The 22,141-nt window shown below is 41.6% G+C and overlaps 2 protein-coding genes across 2 annotated transcripts; both read right to left on the minus strand.

Annotated features, from left to right (window-relative positions):
• Positions 1 to 1,296: 1,296 nt before the first annotated feature.
• On the minus strand, positions 1,297 to 2,898 carry LOC132223597 (protein FAM47A-like). The gene is made up of 2 exons (XM_059678694.1): positions 2,164 to 2,898; positions 1,297 to 2,064 (listed from the first exon to the last, which is right to left on the minus strand). Exons 1-2 carry the CDS (start codon positions 2,896 to 2,898, stop codon positions 1,297 to 1,299), a joined length of 1,503 nt encoding a protein of 500 aa, XP_059534677.1.
• Positions 2,899 to 13,955: 11,057 nt separating this feature from the next.
• Positions 13,956 to 15,557, minus strand: LOC132223598 (protein FAM47A-like). Its single transcript, XM_059678695.1, has 2 exons — positions 14,823 to 15,557; positions 13,956 to 14,723 (listed from the first exon to the last, which is right to left on the minus strand). Exons 1-2 carry the CDS (start codon positions 15,555 to 15,557, stop codon positions 13,956 to 13,958), a joined length of 1,503 nt encoding a protein of 500 aa, XP_059534678.1.
• Positions 15,558 to 22,141: the final 6,584 nt, after the last annotated feature.

The raw sequence follows: 22,141 nt of genomic DNA on the forward strand, positions 1-22,141 counted from the left end.
TGTGGAAAAAAGGGAACCCTGGTGCACTGCCAGTGGGAATACAGACTGGTGCAGCCACTGTGGAAAACAGTTTGGAGTTTCATCAAAAAATTAAAAATGGAACTGCCATTTGACCCAGAGATCCAACTTCTAGGATTATATCCCAAGAAATCAGAAAACACCAATCTGAAAGAATATATGCTCCCCTATGTTCATAGCAGCACAATTGACAATAGCTAAGATTTGGAAACAGCCTAAGTGCCCATCAGCTGATTAATGGATTAAAAATGGTGGTACGACTATTCAATGGAATACTATGCAGCTGAGAAAAGAAAGAACTCTTACCATTTGCAGCAGCATGGATGGTCCTAGGGCACATTATGCTAAGTGAAATATGCCAGTGGGAGAAAGAGCCATATCACATGATCTCACTCATATGTGAAATATAACTAACAACAGAAACTGATGAAAAAAATAGACCTAGAGACATAGAAACATGGAACACACTGTCAACCCTCAGAGGGAAAGCAGGAAGGGGAATAGGGGGGAAGAATTCAACCAATGAACTCATGTTCATATATGCATAACCCATGGACACAGACTATGGGGTGGTGCAGACTGGGGGTAGGGGTGTAGGAGAGGGCACTAGGGGTAAAAAAAAAAGGGACATATATAACACTTTGAGCAATAAAAAGAAAAGAAAAAAGCCAACTCTAACCAGCCGGGGCAAGGGGCGGCAGTTGTTCTAGTCTCTGGTTGTCTGGTTGTCCTGATATTTTGGTCACTGGATTTAATTATATAAGATTTTTACTGATTTTCAGAGAAGGAGAGGAAGAGAGAGAAACATCAGTGTTGAGAGAGAATCATTAATCAGCTGCATCCTGCATGCACCCCCACTGAGGACCGAGCCTGCTCCCCAGGCATATGCCCTCACCTGGAATCAAACCATGACCTCCTGGTTCATAGGTCAATGCTCAAACACTGAGCCACATCGGCTGGGCAACAAGATCTTTTGTAAGTAATTCTTTTATTTATGGTTATTTTTAATGAATAATTGACATAAATATATAGTACTCCTAATGCAATCAAAACCAAGAGGAGTATGTGTAAATATTGACTTCATAGTTGGTAAAATACATAACACATTGATGAACCCAAGCAGAAGCTCATTCAGAAAGTTTTATTAGCAATAGGTGTTAAAATTTACAGATATTGTGGAATCAAATTGTCCATACACAGTGAGGCACTCATGGTGAATTCTGACTTATGTTCAAATGAGAGACACACTAGCCAAGTGAACAGTAAATAGAAAATTGTCTAATCCTCTTTGTCCCCTGAATCCTCCTCTTTGGGTTTGGAGAGGAGTTTCATTACTCGGTGTATAGGAGTCTTCACAGACTCATAGTTCCATCCCTTCCTCATAAACATCTTCTCAATCACACCTGGCATCCTGTAGCCCTTGCTTACAATGAAATCTTTGAAGGCAATTGGTCCATAAAGTTCATCAATAATGTCTGGTTCAAGATGCCTTCCATCGGTCAAATGTTCCTTGTCAGGGACGACTTTAGGGTCGGGCAGAGGCTGGCCATTGACCAGCTTTTTCCAGGATTTGGGGTCCAGGTACCATGCTCCATACCTTATCTTCTCCCGTTTGGGTTTATGAGGGTCTTCTGGTTTTCGGAGTTTCCTTTGCCAGTTACCTTCCTGCAGGGAGAATTTTCTCTGCTGTATGTCATCTAGCTGTTTGCAGGGCCTTATCTTCAAAGGAAGCTGGCTTATTTTCTTTATTTTGACTGTATTATGGGTGAGTGGGACCTCTAAGTCAACCTCAAACTGTTTCATGAGGTCCTCTTCAACAATGCCTATGTCTCCAAAATTATCATCGATCCATCTGCAGAATTCACGAATTCTTCTTCTTGATTTTTGGAGCCCAAGATCTTTGGGAATATCCGTTGTGCATTTTGCATTTGTCTCTTCCTCAGGAAACAAACTGAATAAATATGACTGGAGGCTCTCCTTGGCCGTTTGCACGTGGGTTTGGTCTTCAGGTTCCAGGTTGTCCTCCTCGGGAGGTTCCAGGTTGAGCTTCCAGGAAGATACGGGGTGGACTGCCTGGGGAGGCTCCAGTTTCACGGCCTGGGGAGGCTCCAGGATCCCTGCCTGGGGAGGCTCCAGGTTCGCTGCCTGGGGAGGCTCCAGGTTGGTCTGCTCAGGATGTTCTTCACACAGGTGTGTGGGGGTCTTCTTTCTTTCCTTGGTGCCCTCACAATGTGCCCACGTGTCCTCCAGCTTCCTGTCAGGATCTAGCACTTCCAGGACCTTGAGGAGGAGGTCTGGAGGGAGAGCTTCCTCCAGATTCAGGCAGTTCGCCAGGGACTGCTGGGTCAGGCTGGCTTCAATGTTCTCTACAAAGGCCTTCCGTGCTCGCTGGGCTGGCGAGAGCTTGGAACACAGGTCCGCTCCCGTGGGCGGCTGCCTGTGAATCTTTTTGGGCGGAGGGCGGGGAATTCTATGAGCAATCATGGGGAGAAAGCCTTCCCGAGGGCCACGAGTGATCACATCTTCAGCAGATGGACAGCCCGTTCTGAAGTCGTCCAGTCCCTCCTTCACAAATACCCACCGCCGGCTGTCCATGGAGGTGGGGCACTTCCCAAGCTGCTTGTTCTGCCTGCAGAGATAGCGGGAAGGCAACCTGTCCCTGTCCTTGAACCAGGGCTTACATTCCATGCCCAGGGGCAAGGGCTCCAGCGGCGCCGGCCCTAGCAGCCACTTCTTGCTGGGCTCCGGCTTTTTGTCGAGCTTCGGCCCTGACTGCCACGGCTTGATCAGCCCCGACTCTATGAGCGCCTTCTTCCTCAGGTCCGACTTTAGCAGCCACCCCTTGTGGGGCTCCGGTAAGGGCCACTGCTGGCACGCCATGGCGCCCTTGGACCAGACGGCCTCAGGGGTTTGTTGTCCCAGCGGCCCCGTTGCTAGGAGACCATTGCCTGGTACTGACTCATTCTTATTCTTTCCTGAGGCGGGTCAGCACGCGCCCCTGCACAGACTGCATTGTCCCGGAATGGCCTGCAAGGTTGCGTTCTTGCTTGTGGTAGAGAACTGTTCCCGTGTATGGGCACACCACAGGTCAGCTGCCCATTCATCTTTTTTTTTTTTTTTTAAATATTTTATTGATTTTTTACAGAGAGGAAGGGAGAGAGATAGAGAGTTAGAAACATCGATGAGAGAGAAACATCGATCAGCTGCCTCCTGCACATCTCCTACTGGGGATGTGCCCGCAACCCAGGTACATGCCCTTGACCGGAATCGAACCTGGGACCTTTCAGTCCGCAGGCCGACGCTCTATCCACTGAGCCAAGCCGGTTTCGGCCCCATTCATCTTTTGATGGACTTTTGGATTGATTCCAGTTTGAGGCTGTTTCGAAATCATGGGGTCACGAATATTTCACGTGTTCACATCGTCATACAAGTACTTTCATTTCTCCTGGATAAATTATAGGTAACAACTGAAAGGCGGGAGCTTCTGAGAGCCATGTTTTTTCTATGTACTCACAGCCGTCAGGTTTTGATATTTGCCCAAATATGGGTGAGGTGAGTGAGGCATTGGGTGTACAACTTCAGATGGCACCCAAAATCCCCCTCAGAAATCAAGATCAATTATCTCTTAAGGTAACATTTCAACATAATCAGAAAAACAGTGCCATATTAAAGCCTGAGGACAAAGGATAGTTCAGTGCCCTACTACCGATCCTATCTTTATTTCAAAGCCATGTGTTGTTCACCATCCATTTTCTTTTCACAAATAATATTTGCCCTTTTTAGATACTGTTGTGTTTCTTGGAAACAGTTTGGTTCTTTGGGATCCCTTTCAAGATTTGATTTATAATAAACAGAGCCGTTCCCTGTGATAGTACATGGCGAAATACTGTTATACCATGTGGTATGGTTAAGTAACTGTTCCTCACTACTGAAGCAAGACCCTTCCACGTAAATTATTCAATGCCTGTGCATCTAGTCTGGCTGACAGTAAAGGTCACTATTGCAGGCCCTGTGTGAATATCAGTTATCAAGAATCCTTCCCAGTGGTTTCTTTCCTGGCTTCTAATAATGTATTCACACACAAGCTGATCAGTAATCCCCGGAATCATTCTTGTGGCGTGCAAGATTCTGGAGTTCCCTCTCTTTCTCTCATTTTGCTCTCTGGTTGTCTGCCTTGAGATCTCTACCCACCTTGTTCTCTGTGGTGTCTTAGCTCCATCTCCTCTACATAGCGTGACTGCTGGTCTTTGCCTCTCTGCCTGTGGCCTAGAAACGGAAGGAATGTGGAGCCATCAGAGGAGTCACCTCATTTATTTCCTATCTGTGAGGCATCTGTCCCTGCTTCCTGATGTCCAGTGTCTTTCATAATTTTATCTTATTTTATTTCATTATTTTTTTCAGGTGTTCCAGGGCATATATCTGATCCCTGTTACTCTACTTTGGCCAGGAGAGAAAATATAATTTACTTTTTTTTGTTTTGTCTCCCTCAATTTGTGAGTCAGTCTGCCTTTTCAAAGGTCTCCCACGACTTCCAAGCCATCATGGGGAGAAAGCCCTCCGGAGGGCCACGAGTGTTCACATCCTCAGGAGATGGACAGCCCTTTGTGAAGTCGGGCTGTCCATCTCCTGGTACCGTAAATTCTTGCTATTCTCCGTGATTAGAAATTGTAGATCACACCCACATTATTGAAACAAATGCCTCTTTTAAAATCCATACCAACCAATTTTTCTTTTTCCCCTAATACTCAGGATAAGCATCTTCTAAAAATTCCAAAAAATAAATAGTAAACTCCTTAGCATGTCGCATTAGGTGTTTTACAGTTTCAATGCAGCATGGGTTTTTCTTGGTCATAGCCAATAATACACTAATACACACATTACAGATTAGATGTAATTCTTCAACCATGGCAGCAACTTGAATCTTGTCCTCAAATACATTTTTTATTCATTTACTTATTCAGCATACATTGGTTCAGTTCTCCTTTTGTATGAGGCAGTGTGTCCAATATGCAAACTATTGCAATTAAAGATACAAACACCATACTCTCCTTATAAGAAAATTCCCATCAATTTTTGCCATCTGATTATTTTAAAGATTTTCTTCAGACTTCACCCTTGAAGTACATTCTTTCTGAGTAAGTGTTAAGTGAGGTAGGCTGAGATTGCAAATCAATGAAATAGAATTAAATACATTAATACAGCTAGGAAGACTTAAGTGGTTGGTATAAGTTAAAATATGAAGCTAAGGAATAGAAAATCAGTGACCACGATTCAATGGGAACTCAATCTATTCTAGAAGTCATTGCTTGTAAATTAATATTATTATTAATATCATTATTAATATTAATATTATTGTTTCCTGCAGTAGGAAGCACTGGGAGAATATCTCCATTTAAGGATAAGAACGAGGTGACATTTTCATAGGAAAAATGATACGTAGCCAAAGGTAATGACCAGTATATTCAAACCCCTTTAAAAGTTCACTATTGTCCCCATTTGTCATGTGACATATACCTTTTCCAAAGAGGAAAGATAGATATGCAACAGAAATTACATGTACCCGTTATCGAAATTGTCAAGTGAATCCTAGCTGTTTTGGATCATTGGATAGCAGTGATGTTGAACCTATGACACGCGAACTCATTTTTTTGGTTGATTTTTCTTTGTTAAATGGCATTTAAATATATAAAATAATAATCAAACATATAAATCTTCCTTGTACTATGGTTGCAAATGTCAAAAAATTCCTATATGTGACATGGCACCAGAGTTAAGTTAGGGTTTTTCAAAATGCTGACATGCCGAGCTCAAAAGGTTCTCCAAGAGCCTCAGCCTGGGGACTGAAGTGTCCCTGGTAACATTTTGGTGAAGGTCACGTAATCAGGGTGGTGCAGGCAAGAAGGCTCAATCCCCAGTAGGGGCCATCAAGAGGCAGCTGATCAATGATTCTCTCTCATCACTGATGTTTCTATCCCTCTTTCCCTCTCCCTATCTCTCTAAATATATATATATATATATATTTAAAAATTAGCCAATGAAATATAATGAATGAGCATCAGGTGTTCCAAATAATGTTTCTAGAGCTCTCTTCACTCTTAAATACATGAGGTTACATTACTGTATGAACATAAGCATCTTCCAAGTATTCATCCTACACTGGCTATGGCAGCTAACATTAGGAAATATGGCTATTGAAAAAGAGCCTGCTGTAGTTGTTTACCATCTCCCAAAGCAAATATTTCTGAAGAGTGATTACTGATGTAGAGTACTTATCTTTCTCCATTGTCCCATTTTTTGCTTCTTAAATAGACAGCATGTGAAGATTGTGTCTTACAGGTAGTTGTTACCATAACTTCGATCACATATAATAAGCACATTTAAGATAATACTGATACCTTGTAATATAGCAACATTTTTCAACATCAGATTATTCCAGAAACTTCCCCTTTTAGTTTTCATTTTTTTTTAAATATATTTTATTGATTTTTTTACAGAGAGGAAGGGAGAGAGATAGAGAGTTAGAAACATCGATGAGAGAGAAACATCGATCGGCTGCCTCCTGCACATCTCCTACTGGGGATGTGCCAGCAACCCAGGTACATGCCCTTGACCGGAATCGAACCTGGGACCTTTCAGTCCGCAGGCCGACGCTCTATCCACTGAGCAAAACCGGTTTCAGCAGTTTTCATTTTTTTAAAAATCAAAATGACATTGTTTCTGGATCTTTTTTTTTCATGGATTTATTTTGTTCATTAGATTCCACATATGAGTGAGATCATGTGATACTTACCTTACTCTGACGGGCTTATTTCGTTTAGCATAATACTCTCCAGCTCAATCCATGCTGTTGCAAATATTTCTATCTTGCAAGTGCTTGATCTGTCCTCTAATTGTTTCCTTCTATAGTAGACATTTTATTTTACTTTTATAAATCTATTTTCTTCCCTTAAAAATCTGAGAATAGGAATTTGAATTTTTGGTGAAATTATCTTTTATTTCAATATTTTATCTGAGTTTTCCCGCAAAATGACATAGTTTTGTGTGTTTATTGTGATCTTCTATTTTACCTTCCTCATACATCTGGCAAACCTTTTTCATTTATATATATGAATAAAGGACTTACTTGATTCACCTCAGTAAGTAGCATGGATCAGATCTAGAATTGTGATGTCCATTTCACTACCAGTGTTTTGCTCAAAATGGGAAAGTGGAGTGTGTCAGTTATTCACTTTCTTTCTCCTTCGGGGATACTTGGCATAGAGTTTACAGGTAGGATAGGAACACTTTCTGATGCCAAAGAAAACACAATATTTCTCACATTGGAACACTAGTGTTTTTTCCTTCAGGAAAATGGGTCCTATTGTTTCCCTTCTCTGCAGGTCTGTAATTGTCTTCCATTCATTCACTGTCTTGGAGTGTAGTTAGGGAGATTAAAAGGCTCAGATGCCAAAGACCTTTACTGTCCTATGTAAGGAGGCATGGGGTAGGGTTAGAGCTGAGCAAGTTAAAACAGACCTGCTCTTCACAGAGCAGTTATTTACTATCACAATTGACCAAGGACCATCCGCAGTATTGCAATTTCATTTACTCTGTCCTTAGATTAAGGGGTCTCCATCTTGCTACCCAGATTAACAAATGTTAATATTTGCATATTTTAGTAAACCAAAACTGTAGGTTAAATACAAGAATCCTTTCTTTTAATCCCTGCCCAATCCCATTCTATACACCCTTTTTCCAGAGGTAAGCACACCTGTGATTTTAAGGATATGTTTTATACGTTGAGCATGAACATTCATCCACATTCAAAGGGCTGAACACCATCCACCTGACTTCACCCTCATATACATTGTTTATAAGGGGTAGGTTAATTTTGTGTTTTCCCAGGTGCCATGGAATACTTCCTCCTCCATCCAGGGTCCCATGGAATACCTCCTCTATCCATCAGGGTCCTATGGAATTCCTCCTCCCTCCTCCATCACGGTCCTATGGAATCCCTTCTCAAACCTCCATCTGGGTCCGATTGAATCCCTTCTCCCTCCATCAGGGTCCTATGGAATCCCTCTTTCCTCCTCCATCAAGATCCTATGGAATCCCTTCTCCATCCATCAGGGTCCTGTAAATCCCTCCTCCCTACCTCCATCAGGGTCTTATGGAATCCTTCCTCCCTCCATCCAGGGTCCAATGGAATCCCTCCTCCCTCCATCCAGGGTCCTATGGAATCCCTCCTCCCTCCATCCAGGGTCCTATGGAATCCCTCCTCTATCAATCAGAGTCCTATGGAATTCCTCCTCCCTCCATCAGGGTCCTATGGAATCCCTCCTCCCTCCTCCATCAGGGTCCTATGGAATCCCTCCTCCCACCATCAGGGTCCTATGGAATCCTTCCTCTCTCCATCAGGGTCCTATGGAATCCCTCCTCCCTCCATCAGGGTCCTATGGAATCCCTCCTCCCTCCGTCAGGGTCCTATCGAATCCCTCCTCCCTCCTCCATCCAGGGTCCCGAGATGCACCTAATTGAGTCCTTGGTGGAGACTCCTGGATAGCTGTTTTAAAACTGGAATGTGAGGGATTTGCTCAGAGGAATCAGAGAAAGACCTTTATTTGTTTAAGAACCAATGACTTTATTTGAAGAGACAATGAACCTTGAACACGGAACTGAGGTGCCCGTTTTTCATGGACTATATGGCCATCGGCATCAAGGAATTCTTACCATTTACAACAGCATAGATGGAACTAGAGAGCATTATGCTAAGTGAAATAAGTCAGTTGGAGAAAGGTCAATATCATATGATGTCACTCATTTGTGGAATATAATGAACATGAACTGATGAACAAACATAGAAACAGAGTCATAGAAGCCTCGAACAGACTGTCTAACTCAGCTGTGGGCAAACTACGGCCGGCGGGCCGGATCTGGCCCGTTTGAAATGAATAAACTAAAACAAAACAAAACAAAACAAAACAACAACAAAACAAACAAACAAACAAAAAAACGTACCCTTTTATGTAATGATGTTTACTTTGAATTTATATTAGTTCACACAAACACTCCATCCATGCTTTTGTTCCGGCCCTCCGGTCCAGTTTAAGAACCCACTGTGGCCCTCGAGTCAAAAACTTTGCCCACCCCTGGTCTAACCCATGAGGGAAAGCAGGGGGTGAGGAGATAAGAGATCAACCAAAGGACTTGTATGCATGCATATGAGAATAACCAATGGACACCAACTGTAAGGGGAGGTGAGGGCATGTACTGTTAGGTGGGCAAAGGTGGGGAGAGGTCAACATGGAAAAAGGAGACATATGAAATACTTTAAACAATAAAGAATTTAAATTAAATAAAATCAAATCACTTTTACAAAAAAAGTAAATGAAGAATGACATAGCAGCCATAAAGAACACAATGGAAGGATTAAAGAATAGACTAAAAGAAGCTGAGGACAAAATCAGCATGTTAGAAGACAAAGTATAAATAGATGCCCAAGTTGAGCAGCAACTGAAAAAAAAATTTAAAAATCAGAAGGAGAGTCTACAGGAGCTTTGGGACAATTGGAAACAATACAACATGTGCATAATAGTTGTGGCAGAAGAAGAGTGGCTGAGCAAGGAATAGAAATATTTTTAGAAGAAACAATGACAGAAAACTTTCCAGACTTGGGGGAGAAATCAAGTCACACAAAGCCAAGAAGCACAGAGAGTCCCAAGCAAGATGAACCCAAAAAGACCCAAACCAAGACACGTCGTAATTAAATTGGCAAATGTAAAAGACAAAGAATCTTAAAGGCTGCAAGAGAGAGACAAAGTTACGTAAAAGGGATGTCCACTATCAACTGATTTCTCAACAGAAACACGCCAGGCCAGAAGGTAATAGAATGAAGTATATAAACTGATGCAAAGCAAACTACTGATTTGAATAATGCTCTAAACAGCAAAGCTATCATTCAAAATTTAAGGTGAAATTTGGAGATTCACAGACAAAAAACAAAACAAAACAAACAAACAAACAAAAACCCAAACAAACAAACAAAAACAACAACTATGGGAGTTTATCACCACCTATACAGCTATGCAAAATATGCTAAAGGGGCTGTTGTAGAGAAGAAATAGAAAGGGAGAAAGAGAAAGCAAAACAGGCTCAAAGAATAAAGATGGCAACAAATTATGACCTATCCATAATAACCTTAAACGTAAATGGATTAAATTCCCCAAATAAAACACAGGGTAGCTGAATGGATAAGAAATCATGACTCATATACATACTATCTAAAACAGACCCACCTCAGAACAATGGACTCACACAGACTGAACATGAAGAAATTGTAAAAAAATCTTCAAGCAAATTGAAACGAAAAAACAAAACAAAACAAAACAAAAAACCTGTGGTAGCAATACCTATATCTGAGAAAAATACACCTCAAAGTGAAGGTCATAACTAGAGGTAAGGAAAGCCACTTCATAATATTAAGGGTATTGATACAACAAAAGTATTTAACTCTGGTAAACATATATGTACCCAATACAGGAGCATCCAAATACATAAACAAAACTTCTGGAAGGTATCAAGGGAGAGATCAACAGCAACACAATCACAGTAGGAGACTTTCATACCCATTGACATCCATGGATAAATTAATGAGAAAACCTGAATAGTCATAAAAAAAAAAAAAAAACTCCCTGCAAACACACTCTGGACGAGATGCCTTCACAGAGAAGTTTTACCAAACATTGAAAGAATGAACACCTATCCTCCTCAAACTATTCCAAAATTCAGAAAGAAGGAATACTTCCAAGCTCTTTCTTTGAGGCCAGCATTACCCTATTCCAAAAACCAGATAAAGACAGTACAAAGAAAGAGAATTACAGGACAATATCCCTGATGAACATAGTGGCTAAAATCCTCAACAAAATTTTAGAAACTCGGATCCAGCAATACCTTAGAAAGATCATACACCATGAACAATTGTTCTTCCAGGGATGCAAGGCCAGTACAATATCCACAAATCAATAAATGTGATACATCGCATAAACAAGCTGAAAGATAAAAACCACATGATCATATCAATAGACGCAGAGAAAGCATTTGACAAAATCCAATGGGACAAAAATCCCTTTTTTAAATAAAAACTCTCAACAAAGTGGGAGTAGAGGGATCATACCTCAACATAATAAAATCCTTCTATGACAAACCTACAGGCAGCATCATACTTAATGGACAAAAGCTTAAACCATTTCAAATAGGGACAAGAACAAGACCAGGATGCCCACTTTCACCACTCCTATTCTACATAGTACTAGAAGTACTAGCTGTTGCAATCAGACAACAAGAAGAAATGAAAGGCATTCAAATTGTAAAGGAGGAAGTAAAACTGTCACTATTTGCTGATAACATGATAGTATGCAAAGAAAACCCTAAAGACTCCATCAGAAAACTAGTAGATTTAACTAATGAATTTGGCAGCATAGCAGGATATAAAATTAACCAGAAATCTATGGCATTTTTATACACCAATAATGGACTCTCAGAAAGGGAAACCAAACAAACAACCACATTTACCGTTGAAATAAAAAAAAAAATTTAGATACTTAGGAATAAGCTTAGCCAAGTAGATAAAAGACCTGTACTAGGAAAACTACAGGACATTGAAAAGGGAGATACAGGAAGATACAAGCAAGTGGAAGAATATACCGTGTTCATGGATTGGTAGAATCAACATCATTACAATGTCCATAGTACCCAGGCAGTCTACAGATTCAATGCAATCTCCATTAAAATACCAACAGCATATTTCACAGTTAGAACAAATGCTCCAAACTTTTATATAGAATCAAAAAATACCCCAAACAGCTTAGCAGTATTGAGAAAGAAAATCAAAGTTGGAGGAGTCAAATTCCAGATTTCCAGTTATACTACAAAGCCAATGTACTCAAAGCTGCCTGGTATTGGCACCAATGGAACAGAACAGAGAACCCAGAAATCAACACAAGTCATTATGTTCAATATGTGACAAGGGAGGCAAGAGCATACAATGGAGTTAAAATAGTCTCTTAAATAAATGGTGTTGGGAAAATTGGACAAAAACATGCAAGAAAAAATGAAACTAGAACACCAAGTTACACCATACAGAAAAATAAACTCAAATGGATGAAGGACTTAAATATAAGTCGGGAAACCACAAAAATCCTAGAAGAATCCACAGGCAGCAAAATCTCAGACATTTCTTGTAGCACTATGTTTATGGCTACAACTCCTAGGACAATGGAAATTAAGGAGAGAATAAATGGGACTACATCAAAATAAAAAAGCTTCTGCACAGCAAATGAAACCATCAATATAATAAAAATAGTGCCCACTGCATGGGAAGACATACTTGCCAACGATACATCTAAGGAGTTAACCTCCAAAATCTACACGAAACTCATACATCTTAACAAAAGGAAGATAAACAGTTGAATTAAAAATGGGCAAAGGATCTAAATAGACACTTCTCCTAAATGGACACACAGAGGGCCAAATGGCATATGAAAAAGTGCTTAAGGTCACTGATCATCCAAGAGGTGCAAATAAAAAGGACAGTGAGGTGCCACCTCACACCTGTTAGAATGGCTATCATCAATTAATCCACAAATGACAAGTGTTGTCAAGGATGTGGAAAAAAGGGAACCCTGGTGCACTGCCAGTGGGAATACAGACTGGTGCAGCCACTGTGGAAAACAGTTTGGAGTTTCATCAAAAAATTAAAAATGGAACTGCCATTTGACCCAGAGATCCAACTTCTAGGATTATATCCCAAGAAATCAGAAAACACCAATCTGAAAGAATATATGCTCCCCTATGTTCATAGCAGCACAATTGACAATAGCTAAGATTTGGAAACAGCCTAAGTGCCCATCAGCTGATTAATGGATTAAAAATGGTGGTACGACTATTCAATGGAATACTATGCAGCTGAGAAAAGAAAGAACTCTTACCATTTGCAGCAGCATGGATGGTCCTAGGGCACATTATGCTAAGTGAAATATGCCAGTGGGAGAAAGAGCCATATCACATGATCTCACTCATATGTGAAATATAACTAACAACAGAAACTGATGAAAAAAATAGACCTAGAGACATAGAAACATGGAACACACTGTCAACCCTCAGAGGGAAAGCAGGAAGGGGAATAGGGGGGAAGAATTCAACCAATGAACTCATGTTCATATATGCATAACCCATGGACACAGACTATGGGGTGGTGCAGACTGGGGGTAGGGGTGTAGGAGAGGGCACTAGGGGTAAAAAAAAAAGGGACATATATAACACTTTGAGCAATAAAAAGAAAAGAAAAAAGCCAACTCTAACCAGCCGGGGCAAGGGGCGGCAGTTGTTCTAGTCTCTGGTTGTCTGGTTGTCCTGACATTTTGGTCACTGGATTTAATTATATAAGATTTTTACTGATTTTCAGAGAAGGAGAGGAAGAGAGAGAAACATCAGTGTTGAGAGAGAATCATTAATCAGCTGCATCCTGCATGCACCCCCACTGAGGACCGAGCCTGCTCCCCAGGCATATGCCCTCACCTGGAATCAAACCATGACCTCCTGGTTCATAGGTCAATGCTCAAACACTGAGCCACATCGGCTGGGCAACAAGATCTTTTGTAAATAATTCTTTTATTTATGGTTATTTTTAATGAATAATTGACATAAATATATAGTACTCCTAATGCAATCAAAACCAAGAGGAGTATGTGTAAATATTGACTTCATAGTTGGTAAAATACATAACACATTGATGAACCCAAGCAGAAGCTCATTCAGAAAGTTTTATTAGCAATAGGTGTTAAAATTTACAGATATTGTGGAATCAAATTGTCCATACACAGTGAGGCACTCATGGTGAATTCTGACTTATGTTCAAATGAGAGACACACTAGCCAAGTGAACAGTAAATAGAAAATTGTCTAATCCTCTTTGTCCCCTGAATCCTCCTCTTTGGGTTTGGAGAGGAGTTTCATTACTCGGTGTATAGGAGTCTTCACAGACTCATAGTTCCATCCCTTCCTCATAAACATCTTCTCAATCACACCTGGCATCCTGTAGCCCTTGCTTACAATGAAATCTTTGAAGGCAATTGGTCCATAAAGTTCATCAATAATGTCTGGTTCAAGATGCCTTCCATCGGTCAAATGTTCCTTGTCAGGGACGACTTTAGGGTCGGGCAGAGGCTGGCCATTGACCAGCTTTTTCCAGGATTTGGGGTCCAGGTACCATGCTCCATACCTTATCTTCTCCCGTTTGGGTTTATGAGGGTCTTCTGGTTTTCGGAGTTTCCTTTGCCAGTTACCTTCCTGCAGGGAGAATTTTCTCTGCTGTATGTCATCTAGCTGTTTGCAGGGCCTTATCTTCAAAGGAAGCTGGCTTATTTTCTTTATTTTGACTGTATTATGGGTGAGTGGGACCTCTAAGTCAACCTCAAACTGTTTCATGAGGTCCTCTTCAACAATGCCTATGTCTCCAAAATTATCATCGATCCATCTGCAGAATTCACGAATTCTTCTTCTTGATTTTTGGAGCCCAAGATCTTTGGGAATATCCGTTGTGCATTTTGCATTTGTCTCTTCCTCAGGAAACAAACTGAATAAATATGACTGGAGGCTCTCCTTGGCCGTTTGCACGTGGGTTTGGTCTTCAGGTTCCAGGTTGTCCTCCTCGGGAGGTTCCAGGTTGAGCTTCCAGGAAGATACGGGGTGGACTGCCTGGGGAGGCTCCAGTTTCACGGCCTGGGGAGGCTCCAGGATCCCTGCCTGGGGAGGCTCCAGGTTCGCTGCCTGGGGAGGCTCCAGGTTGGTCTGCTCAGGATGTTCTTCACACAGGTGTGTGGGGGTCTTCTTTCTTTCCTTGGTGCCCTCACAATGTGCCCACGTGTCCTCCAGCTTCCTGTCAGGATCTAGCACTTCCAGGACCTTGAGGAGGAGGTCTGGAGGGAGAGCTTCCTCCAGATTCAGGCAGTTCGCCAGGGACTGCTGGGTCAGGCTGGCTTCAATGTTCTCTACAAAGGCCTTCCGTGCTCGCTGGGCTGGCGAGAGCTTGGAACACAGGTCCGCTCCCGTGGGCGGCTGCCTGTGAATCTTTTTGGGCGGAGGGCGGGGAATTCTATGAGCAATCATGGGGAGAAAGCCTTCCCGAGGGCCACGAGTGATCACATCTTCAGCAGATGGACAGCCCGTTCTGAAGTCGTCCAGTCCCTCCTTCACAAATACCCACCGCCGGCTGTCCATGGAGGTGGGGCACTTCCCAAGCTGCTTGTTCTGCCTGCAGAGATAGCGGGAAGGCAACCTGTCCCTGTCCTTGAACCAGGGCTTACATTCCATGCCCAGGGGCAAGGGCTCCAGCGGCGCCGGCCCTAGCAGCCACTTCTTGCTGGGCTCCGGCTTTTTGTCGAGCTTCGGCCCTGACTGCCACGGCTTGATCAGCCCCGACTCTATGAGCGCCTTCTTCCTCAGGTCCGACTTTAGCAGCCACCCCTTGTGGGGCTCCGGTAAGGGCCACTGCTGGCACGCCATGGCGCCCTTGGACCAGACGGCCTCAGGGGTTTGTTGTCCCAGCGGCCCCGTTGCTAGGAGACCATTGCCTGGTACTGACTCATTCTTATTCTTTCCTGAGGCGGGTCAGCACGCGCCCCTGCACAGACTGCATTGTCCCGGAATGGCCTGCAAGGTTGCGTTCTTGCTTGTGGTAGAGAACTGTTCCCGTGTATGGGCACACCACAGGTCAGCTGCCCATTCATCTTTTTTTTTTTTTTAAATATTTTATTGATTTTTTACAGAGAGGAAAGGAGAGAGATAGAGAGTTAGAAACATCGATGAGAGAGAAACATCGATCAGCTGCCTCCTGCACATCTCCTACTGGGGATGTGCCCGCAACCCAGGTACATGCCCTTGACCGGAATCGAACCTGGGACCTTTCAGTCCGCAGGCCGACGCTCTATCCACTGAGCCAAGCCGGTTTCGGCCCCATTCATCTTTTGATGGACTTTTGGATTGATTCCAGTTTGAGGCTGTTTCGAAATCATGGGGTCACGAATATTTCACGTGTTCACATCGTCATACAAGTACTTTCATTTCTCCTGGATAAATTATAGGTAACAACTGAAAGGCGGGAGCTTCTGAGAGCCATGTTTTTTCTATGTACTCACAGCCGTCAGGTTTTGATATTTGCCCAAATATGGGTGAGGTGAGTGAGGCATTGGGTGTACAACTTCAGATGGCACCCAAAATCCCCCTCAGAAATCAAGATCAATTATCTCTTAAGGTAACATTTCAACATAATCAGAAAAACAGTGCCATATTAAAGCCTGAGGACAAAGGATAGTTCAGTGCCCTACTACCGATCCTATCTTTATTTCAAAGCCATGTGTTGTTCACCATCCATTTTCTTTTCACAAATAATATTTGCCCTTTTTAGATACTGTTGTGTTTCTTGGAAACAGTTTGGTTCTTTGGGATCCCTTTCAAGATTTGATTTATAATAAACAGAGCCGTTCCCTGTGATAGTACATGGCGAAATACTGTTATACCATGTGGTATGGTTAAGTAACTGTTCCTCACTACTGAAGCAAGACCCTTCCACGTAAATTATTCAATGCCTGTGCATCTAGTCTGGCTGACAGTAAAGGTCACTATTGCAGGCCCTGTGTGAATATCAGTTATCAAGAATCCTTCCCAGTGGTTTCTTTCCTGGCTTCTAATAATGTATTCACACACAAGCTGATCAGTAATCCCCGGAATCATTCTTGTGGCGTGCAAGATTCTGGAGTTCCCTCTCTTTCTCTCATTTTGCTCTCTGGTTGTCTGCCTTGAGATCTCTACCCACCTTGTTCTCTGTGGTGTCTTAGCTCCATCTCCTCTACATAGCGTGACTGCTGGTCTTTGCCTCTCTGCCTGTGGCCTAGAAACGGAAGGAATGTGGAGCCATCAGAGGAGTCACCTCATTTATTTCCTATCTGTGAGGCATCTGTCCCTGCTTCCTGATGTCCAGTGTCTTTCATAATTTTATCTTATTTTATTTCATTATTTTTTTCAGGTGTTCCAGGGCATATATCTGATCCCTGTTACTCTACTTTGGCCAGGAGAGAAAATATAATTTACTTTTTTTTGTTTTGTCTCCCTCAATTTGTGAGTCAGTCTGCCTTTTCAAAGGTCTCCCACGACTTCCAAGCCATCATGGGGAGAAAGCCCTCCGGAGGGCCACGAGTGTTCACATCTTCAGGAGATGGACAGCCCTTTGTGAAGTCGGGCTGTCCATCTCCTGGTACCGTAAATTCTTGCTATTCTCCGTGATTAGAAATTGTAGATCACACCCGCATTATTGAAACAAATGCCTCTTTTAAAATCCATACCAACCAATTTTTCTTTTTCCCCTAATACTCAGGATAAGCATCTTCTAAAAATTCCAAAAAATAAATAGTAAACTCCTTAGCATGTCGCATTAGGTGTTTTACAGTTTCAATGCAGCATGGGTTTTTCTTGGTCATAGCCAATAATACACTAATACACACATTACAGATTAGATGTAATTCTTCAACCATGGCAGCAACTTGAATCTTGTCCTCAAATACATTTTTTATTCATTTACTTATTCAGCATACATTGGTTCAGTTCTCCTTTTGTATGAGGCAGTGTGTCCAATATGCAAACTATTGCAATTAAAGATACAAACACCATACTCTCCTTATAAGAAAATTCCCATCAATTTTTGCCATCTGATTATTTTAAAGATTTTCTTCAGACTTCACCCTTGAAGTACATTCTTTCTGAGTAAGTGTTAAGTGAGGTAGGCTGAGATTGCAAATCAATGAAATAGAATTAAATACATTAATACAGCTAGGAAGACTTAAGTGGTTGGTATAAGTTAAAATATGAAGCTAAGGAATAGAAAATCAGTGACCACGATTCAATGGGAACTCAATCTATTCTAGAAGTCATTGCTTGTAAATTAATATTATTATTAATATCATTATTAATATTAATATTATTGTTTCCTGCAGTAGGAAGCACTGGGAGAATATCTCCATTTAAGGATAAGAACGAGGTGACATTTTCATAGGAAAAATGATACGTAGCCAAAGGTAATGACCAGTATATTCAAACCCCTTTAAAAGTTCACTATTGTCCCCATTTGTCATGTGACATATACCTTTTCCAAAGAGGAAAGATAGATATGCAACAGAAATTACATGTACCCGTTATCGAAATTGTCAAGTGAATCCTAGCTGTTTTGGATCATTGGATAGCAGTGATGTTGAACCTATGACACGCGAACTCATTTTTTTGGTTGATTTTTCTTTGTTAAATGGCATTTAAATATATAAAATAATAATCAAACATATAAATCTTCCTTGTACTATGGTTGCAAATGTCAAAAAATTCCTATATGTGACATGGCACCAGAGTTAAGTTAGGGTTTTTCAAAATGCTGACATGCCGAGCTCAAAAGGTTCTCCAAGAGCCTCAGCCTGGGGACTGAAGTGTCCCTGGTAACATTTTGGTGAAGGTCACGTAATCAGGGTGGTGCAGGCAAGAAGGCTCAATCCCCAGTAGGGGCCATCAAGAGGCAGCTGATCAATGATTCTCTCTCATCACTGATGTTTCTATCCCTCTTTCCCTCTCCCTATCTCTCTAAATATATATATATATATATATGTATATATATATATATATATTTAAAAATTAGCCAATGAAATATAATGAATGAGCATCAGGTGTTCCAAATAATGTTTCTAGAGCTCTCTTCACTCTTAAATACATGAGGTTACATTACTGTATGAACATAAGCATCTTCCAAGTATTCATCCTACACTGGCTATGGCAGCTAACGTTAGGAAATATGGCTATTGAAAAAGAGCCTGCTGTAGTTGTTTACCATCTCCCAAAGCAAATATTTCTGAAGAGTGATTACTGATGTAGAGTACTTATCTTTCTCCATTGTCCCATTTTTTGCTTCTTAAATAGACAGCATGTGAAGATTGTGTCTTACAGGTAGTTGTTACCATAACTTCGATCACATATAATAAGCACATTTAAGATAATACTGATACCTTGTAATATAGCAACATTTTTCAACATCAGATTATTCCAGAAACTTCCCCTTTTAGTTTTCATTTTTTTTTAAATATATTTTATTGATTTTTTTACAGAGAGGAAGGGAGAGAGATAGAGAGTTAGAAACATCGATGAGAGAGAAACATCGATCGGCTGCCTCCTGCACATCTCCTACTGGGGATGTGCCAGCAACCCAGGTACATGCCCTTGACCGGAATCGAACCTGGGACCTTTCAGTCCGCAGGCCGACGCTCTATCCACTGAGCAAAACCGGTTTCAGCAGTTTTCATTTTTTTAAAAATCAAAATGACATTGTTTCTGGATCTTTTTTTTTTCATGGATTTATTTTGTTCATTAGATTCCACATATGAGTGAGATCATGTGATACTTACCTTACTCTGACGGGCTTATTTCGTTTAGCATAATACTCTCCAGCTCAATCCATGCTGTTGCAAATATTTCTATCTTGCAAGTGCTTGATCTGTCCTCTAATTGTTTCCTTCTATAGTAGACATTTTATTTTACTTTTATAAATCTATTTTCTTCCCTTAAAAATCTGAGAATAGGAATTTGAATTTTTGGTGAAATTATCTTTTATTTCAATATTTTATCTGAGTTTTCCCGCAAAATGACATAGTTTTGTGTGTTTATTGTGATCTTCTATTTTACCTTCCTCATACATCTGGCAAACCTTTTTCATTTATATATATGAATAAAGGACTTACTTGATTCACCTCAGTAAGTAGCATGGATCAGATCTAGAATTGTGATGTCCATTTCACTACCAGTGTTTTGCTCAAAATGGGAAAGTGGAGTGTGTCAGTTATTCACTTTCTTTCTCCTTCGGGGATACTTGGCATAGAGTTTACAGGTAGGATAGGAACACTTTCTGATGCCAAAGAAAACACAATATTTCTCACATTGGAACACTAGTGTTTTTTCCTTCAGGAAAATGGGTCCTATTGTTTCCCTTCTCTGCAGGTCTGTAATTGTCTTCCATTCATTCACTGTCTTGGAGTGTAGTTAGGGAGATTAAAAGGCTCAGATGCCAAAGACCTTTACTGTCCTATGTAAGGAGGCATGGGGTAGGGTTAGAGCTGAGCAAGTTAAAACAGACCTGCTCTTCACAGAGCAGCTATTTACTATCACAATTGACCAAGGACCATCCGCAGTATTGCAATTTCATTTACTCTGTCCTTAGATTAAGGGGTCTCCATCTTGCTACCCAGATTAACAAATGTTAATATTTGCATATTTTAGTAAACCAAAACTGTAGGTTAAATACAAGAATCCTTTCTTTTAATCCCTGCCCAATCCCATTCTATACACCCTTTTTCCAGAGGTAAGCACACCTGTGATTTTAAGGATATGTTTTATACGTTGAGCATGAACATTCATCCACATTCAAAGGGCTGAACACCATCCACCTGACTTCACCCTCATATACATTGTTTATAAGGGGTAGGTTAATTTTGTGTTTTCCCAGGTGCCATGGAATACTTCCTCCTCCATCCAGGGTCCCATGGAATACCTCCTCTATCCATCAGGGTCCTATGGAATTCCTCCTCCCTCCTCCATCACGGTCCTATGGAATCCCTTCTCAAACCTCCATCTGGGTCCGATTGAATCCCTTCTCCCTCCATCAGGGTCCTATGGAATCCCTCTTTCCTCCTCCATCAAGATCCTATGGAATCCCTTCTCCATCCATCAGGGTCCTGTAAATCCCTCCTCCCTACCTCCATCAGGGCCTTATGGAATCCTTCCTCCCTCCATCCAGGGTCCAATGGAATCCCTCCTCCCTCCATCCAGGGTCCTATGGAATCCCTCCTCCCTCCATCCAGGGTCCTATGGAATCCCTCCTCTATCAATCAGAGTCCTATGGAATTCCTCCTCCCTCCATCAGGGTCCTATGGAATCCCTCCTCCCTCCTCCATCAGGGTCCTATGGAATCCCTCCTCCCACCATCAGGGTCCTATGGAATCCTTCCTCTCTCCATCAGGGTCCTATGGAATCCCTCCTCCCTCCATCAGGGTCCTATGGAATCCCTCCTCCCTCCGTCAGGGTCCTATCGAATCCCTCCTCCCTCCTCCATCCAGGGTCCCGAGATGCACCTAATTGAGTCCTTGGTGGAGACTCCTGGATAGCTGTTTTAAAACTGGAATGTGAGGGATTTGCTCAGAGGAATCAGAGAAAGACCTTTATTTGTTTAAGAACCAATGACTTTATTTGAAGAGACAATGAACCTTGAACACGGAACTGAGGTGCCCGTTTTTCATGGACTATATGGCCATCGGCATCAAGGAATTCTTACCATTTACAACAGCATAGATGGAACTAGAGAGCATTATGCTAAGTGAAATAAGTCAGTTGGAGAAAGATCAATATCATATGATGTCACTCATTTGTGGAATATAATGAACATGAACTGATGAACAAACATAGAAACAGAGTCATAGAAGCCTCGAACAGACTGTCTAACTCAGCTGTGGGCAAACTACGGCCGGCGGGCCGGATCTGGCCCGTTTGAAATGAATAAACTAAAACAAAACAAAACAAAACAACAACAAAACAAACAAACAAACAAAAAAAGTACCCTTTTATGTAATGATGTTTACTTTGAATTTATATTAGTTCACACAAACACTCCATCCATGCTTTTGTTAAGGCCCTCCGGTCCAGTTTAAGAACCCACTGTGGCCCTCGAGTCAAAAACTTTGCCCACCCCTGGTCTAACCCATGAGGGAAAGCAGGGGGTGAGGAGATAAGAGATCAACCAAAGGACTTGTATGCATGCATATGAGAATAACCAATGGACACCAACTGTAAGGGGAGGTGAGGGCATGTACTGGTAGGTGGGCAAAGGTGGGGAGAGGTCAACATGGAAAAAGGAGACATATGAAATACTTTAAACAATAAAGAATTTAAATTAAATAAAATCAAATCACTTTTACAAAAAAAGTAAATGAAGAATGACATAGCAGCCATAAAGAACACAATGGAAGGATTAAAGAATAGACTAAAAGAAGCTGAGGACAAAATCAGCATGT

Source organism: Myotis daubentonii, chromosome X, assembly GCF_963259705.1.
Source record: "Myotis daubentonii chromosome X, mMyoDau2.1, whole genome shotgun sequence".
Classification (NCBI taxonomy): Eukaryota; Metazoa; Chordata; class Mammalia; order Chiroptera; family Vespertilionidae; genus Myotis; species Myotis daubentonii.

Coding starts and splice junctions, on each gene's coding strand:
- LOC132223597 (XM_059678694.1), bottom strand. CDS start 2,898: ATGGCGTGCCAGCAGTGGCCCTTACCGGAGCCCCACAAGGGGTGGCTG. Junction 2,065..2,163: donor CCAACCTGGAGCCTCCCCAG/GCAGCGAACCTG, acceptor TCTTCCTGGAAG/CTCAACCTGGAACCTCCCGA.
- LOC132223598 (XM_059678695.1), bottom strand. CDS start 15,557: ATGGCGTGCCAGCAGTGGCCCTTACCGGAGCCCCACAAGGGGTGGCTG. Junction 14,724..14,822: donor CCAACCTGGAGCCTCCCCAG/GCAGCGAACCTG, acceptor TCTTCCTGGAAG/CTCAACCTGGAACCTCCCGA.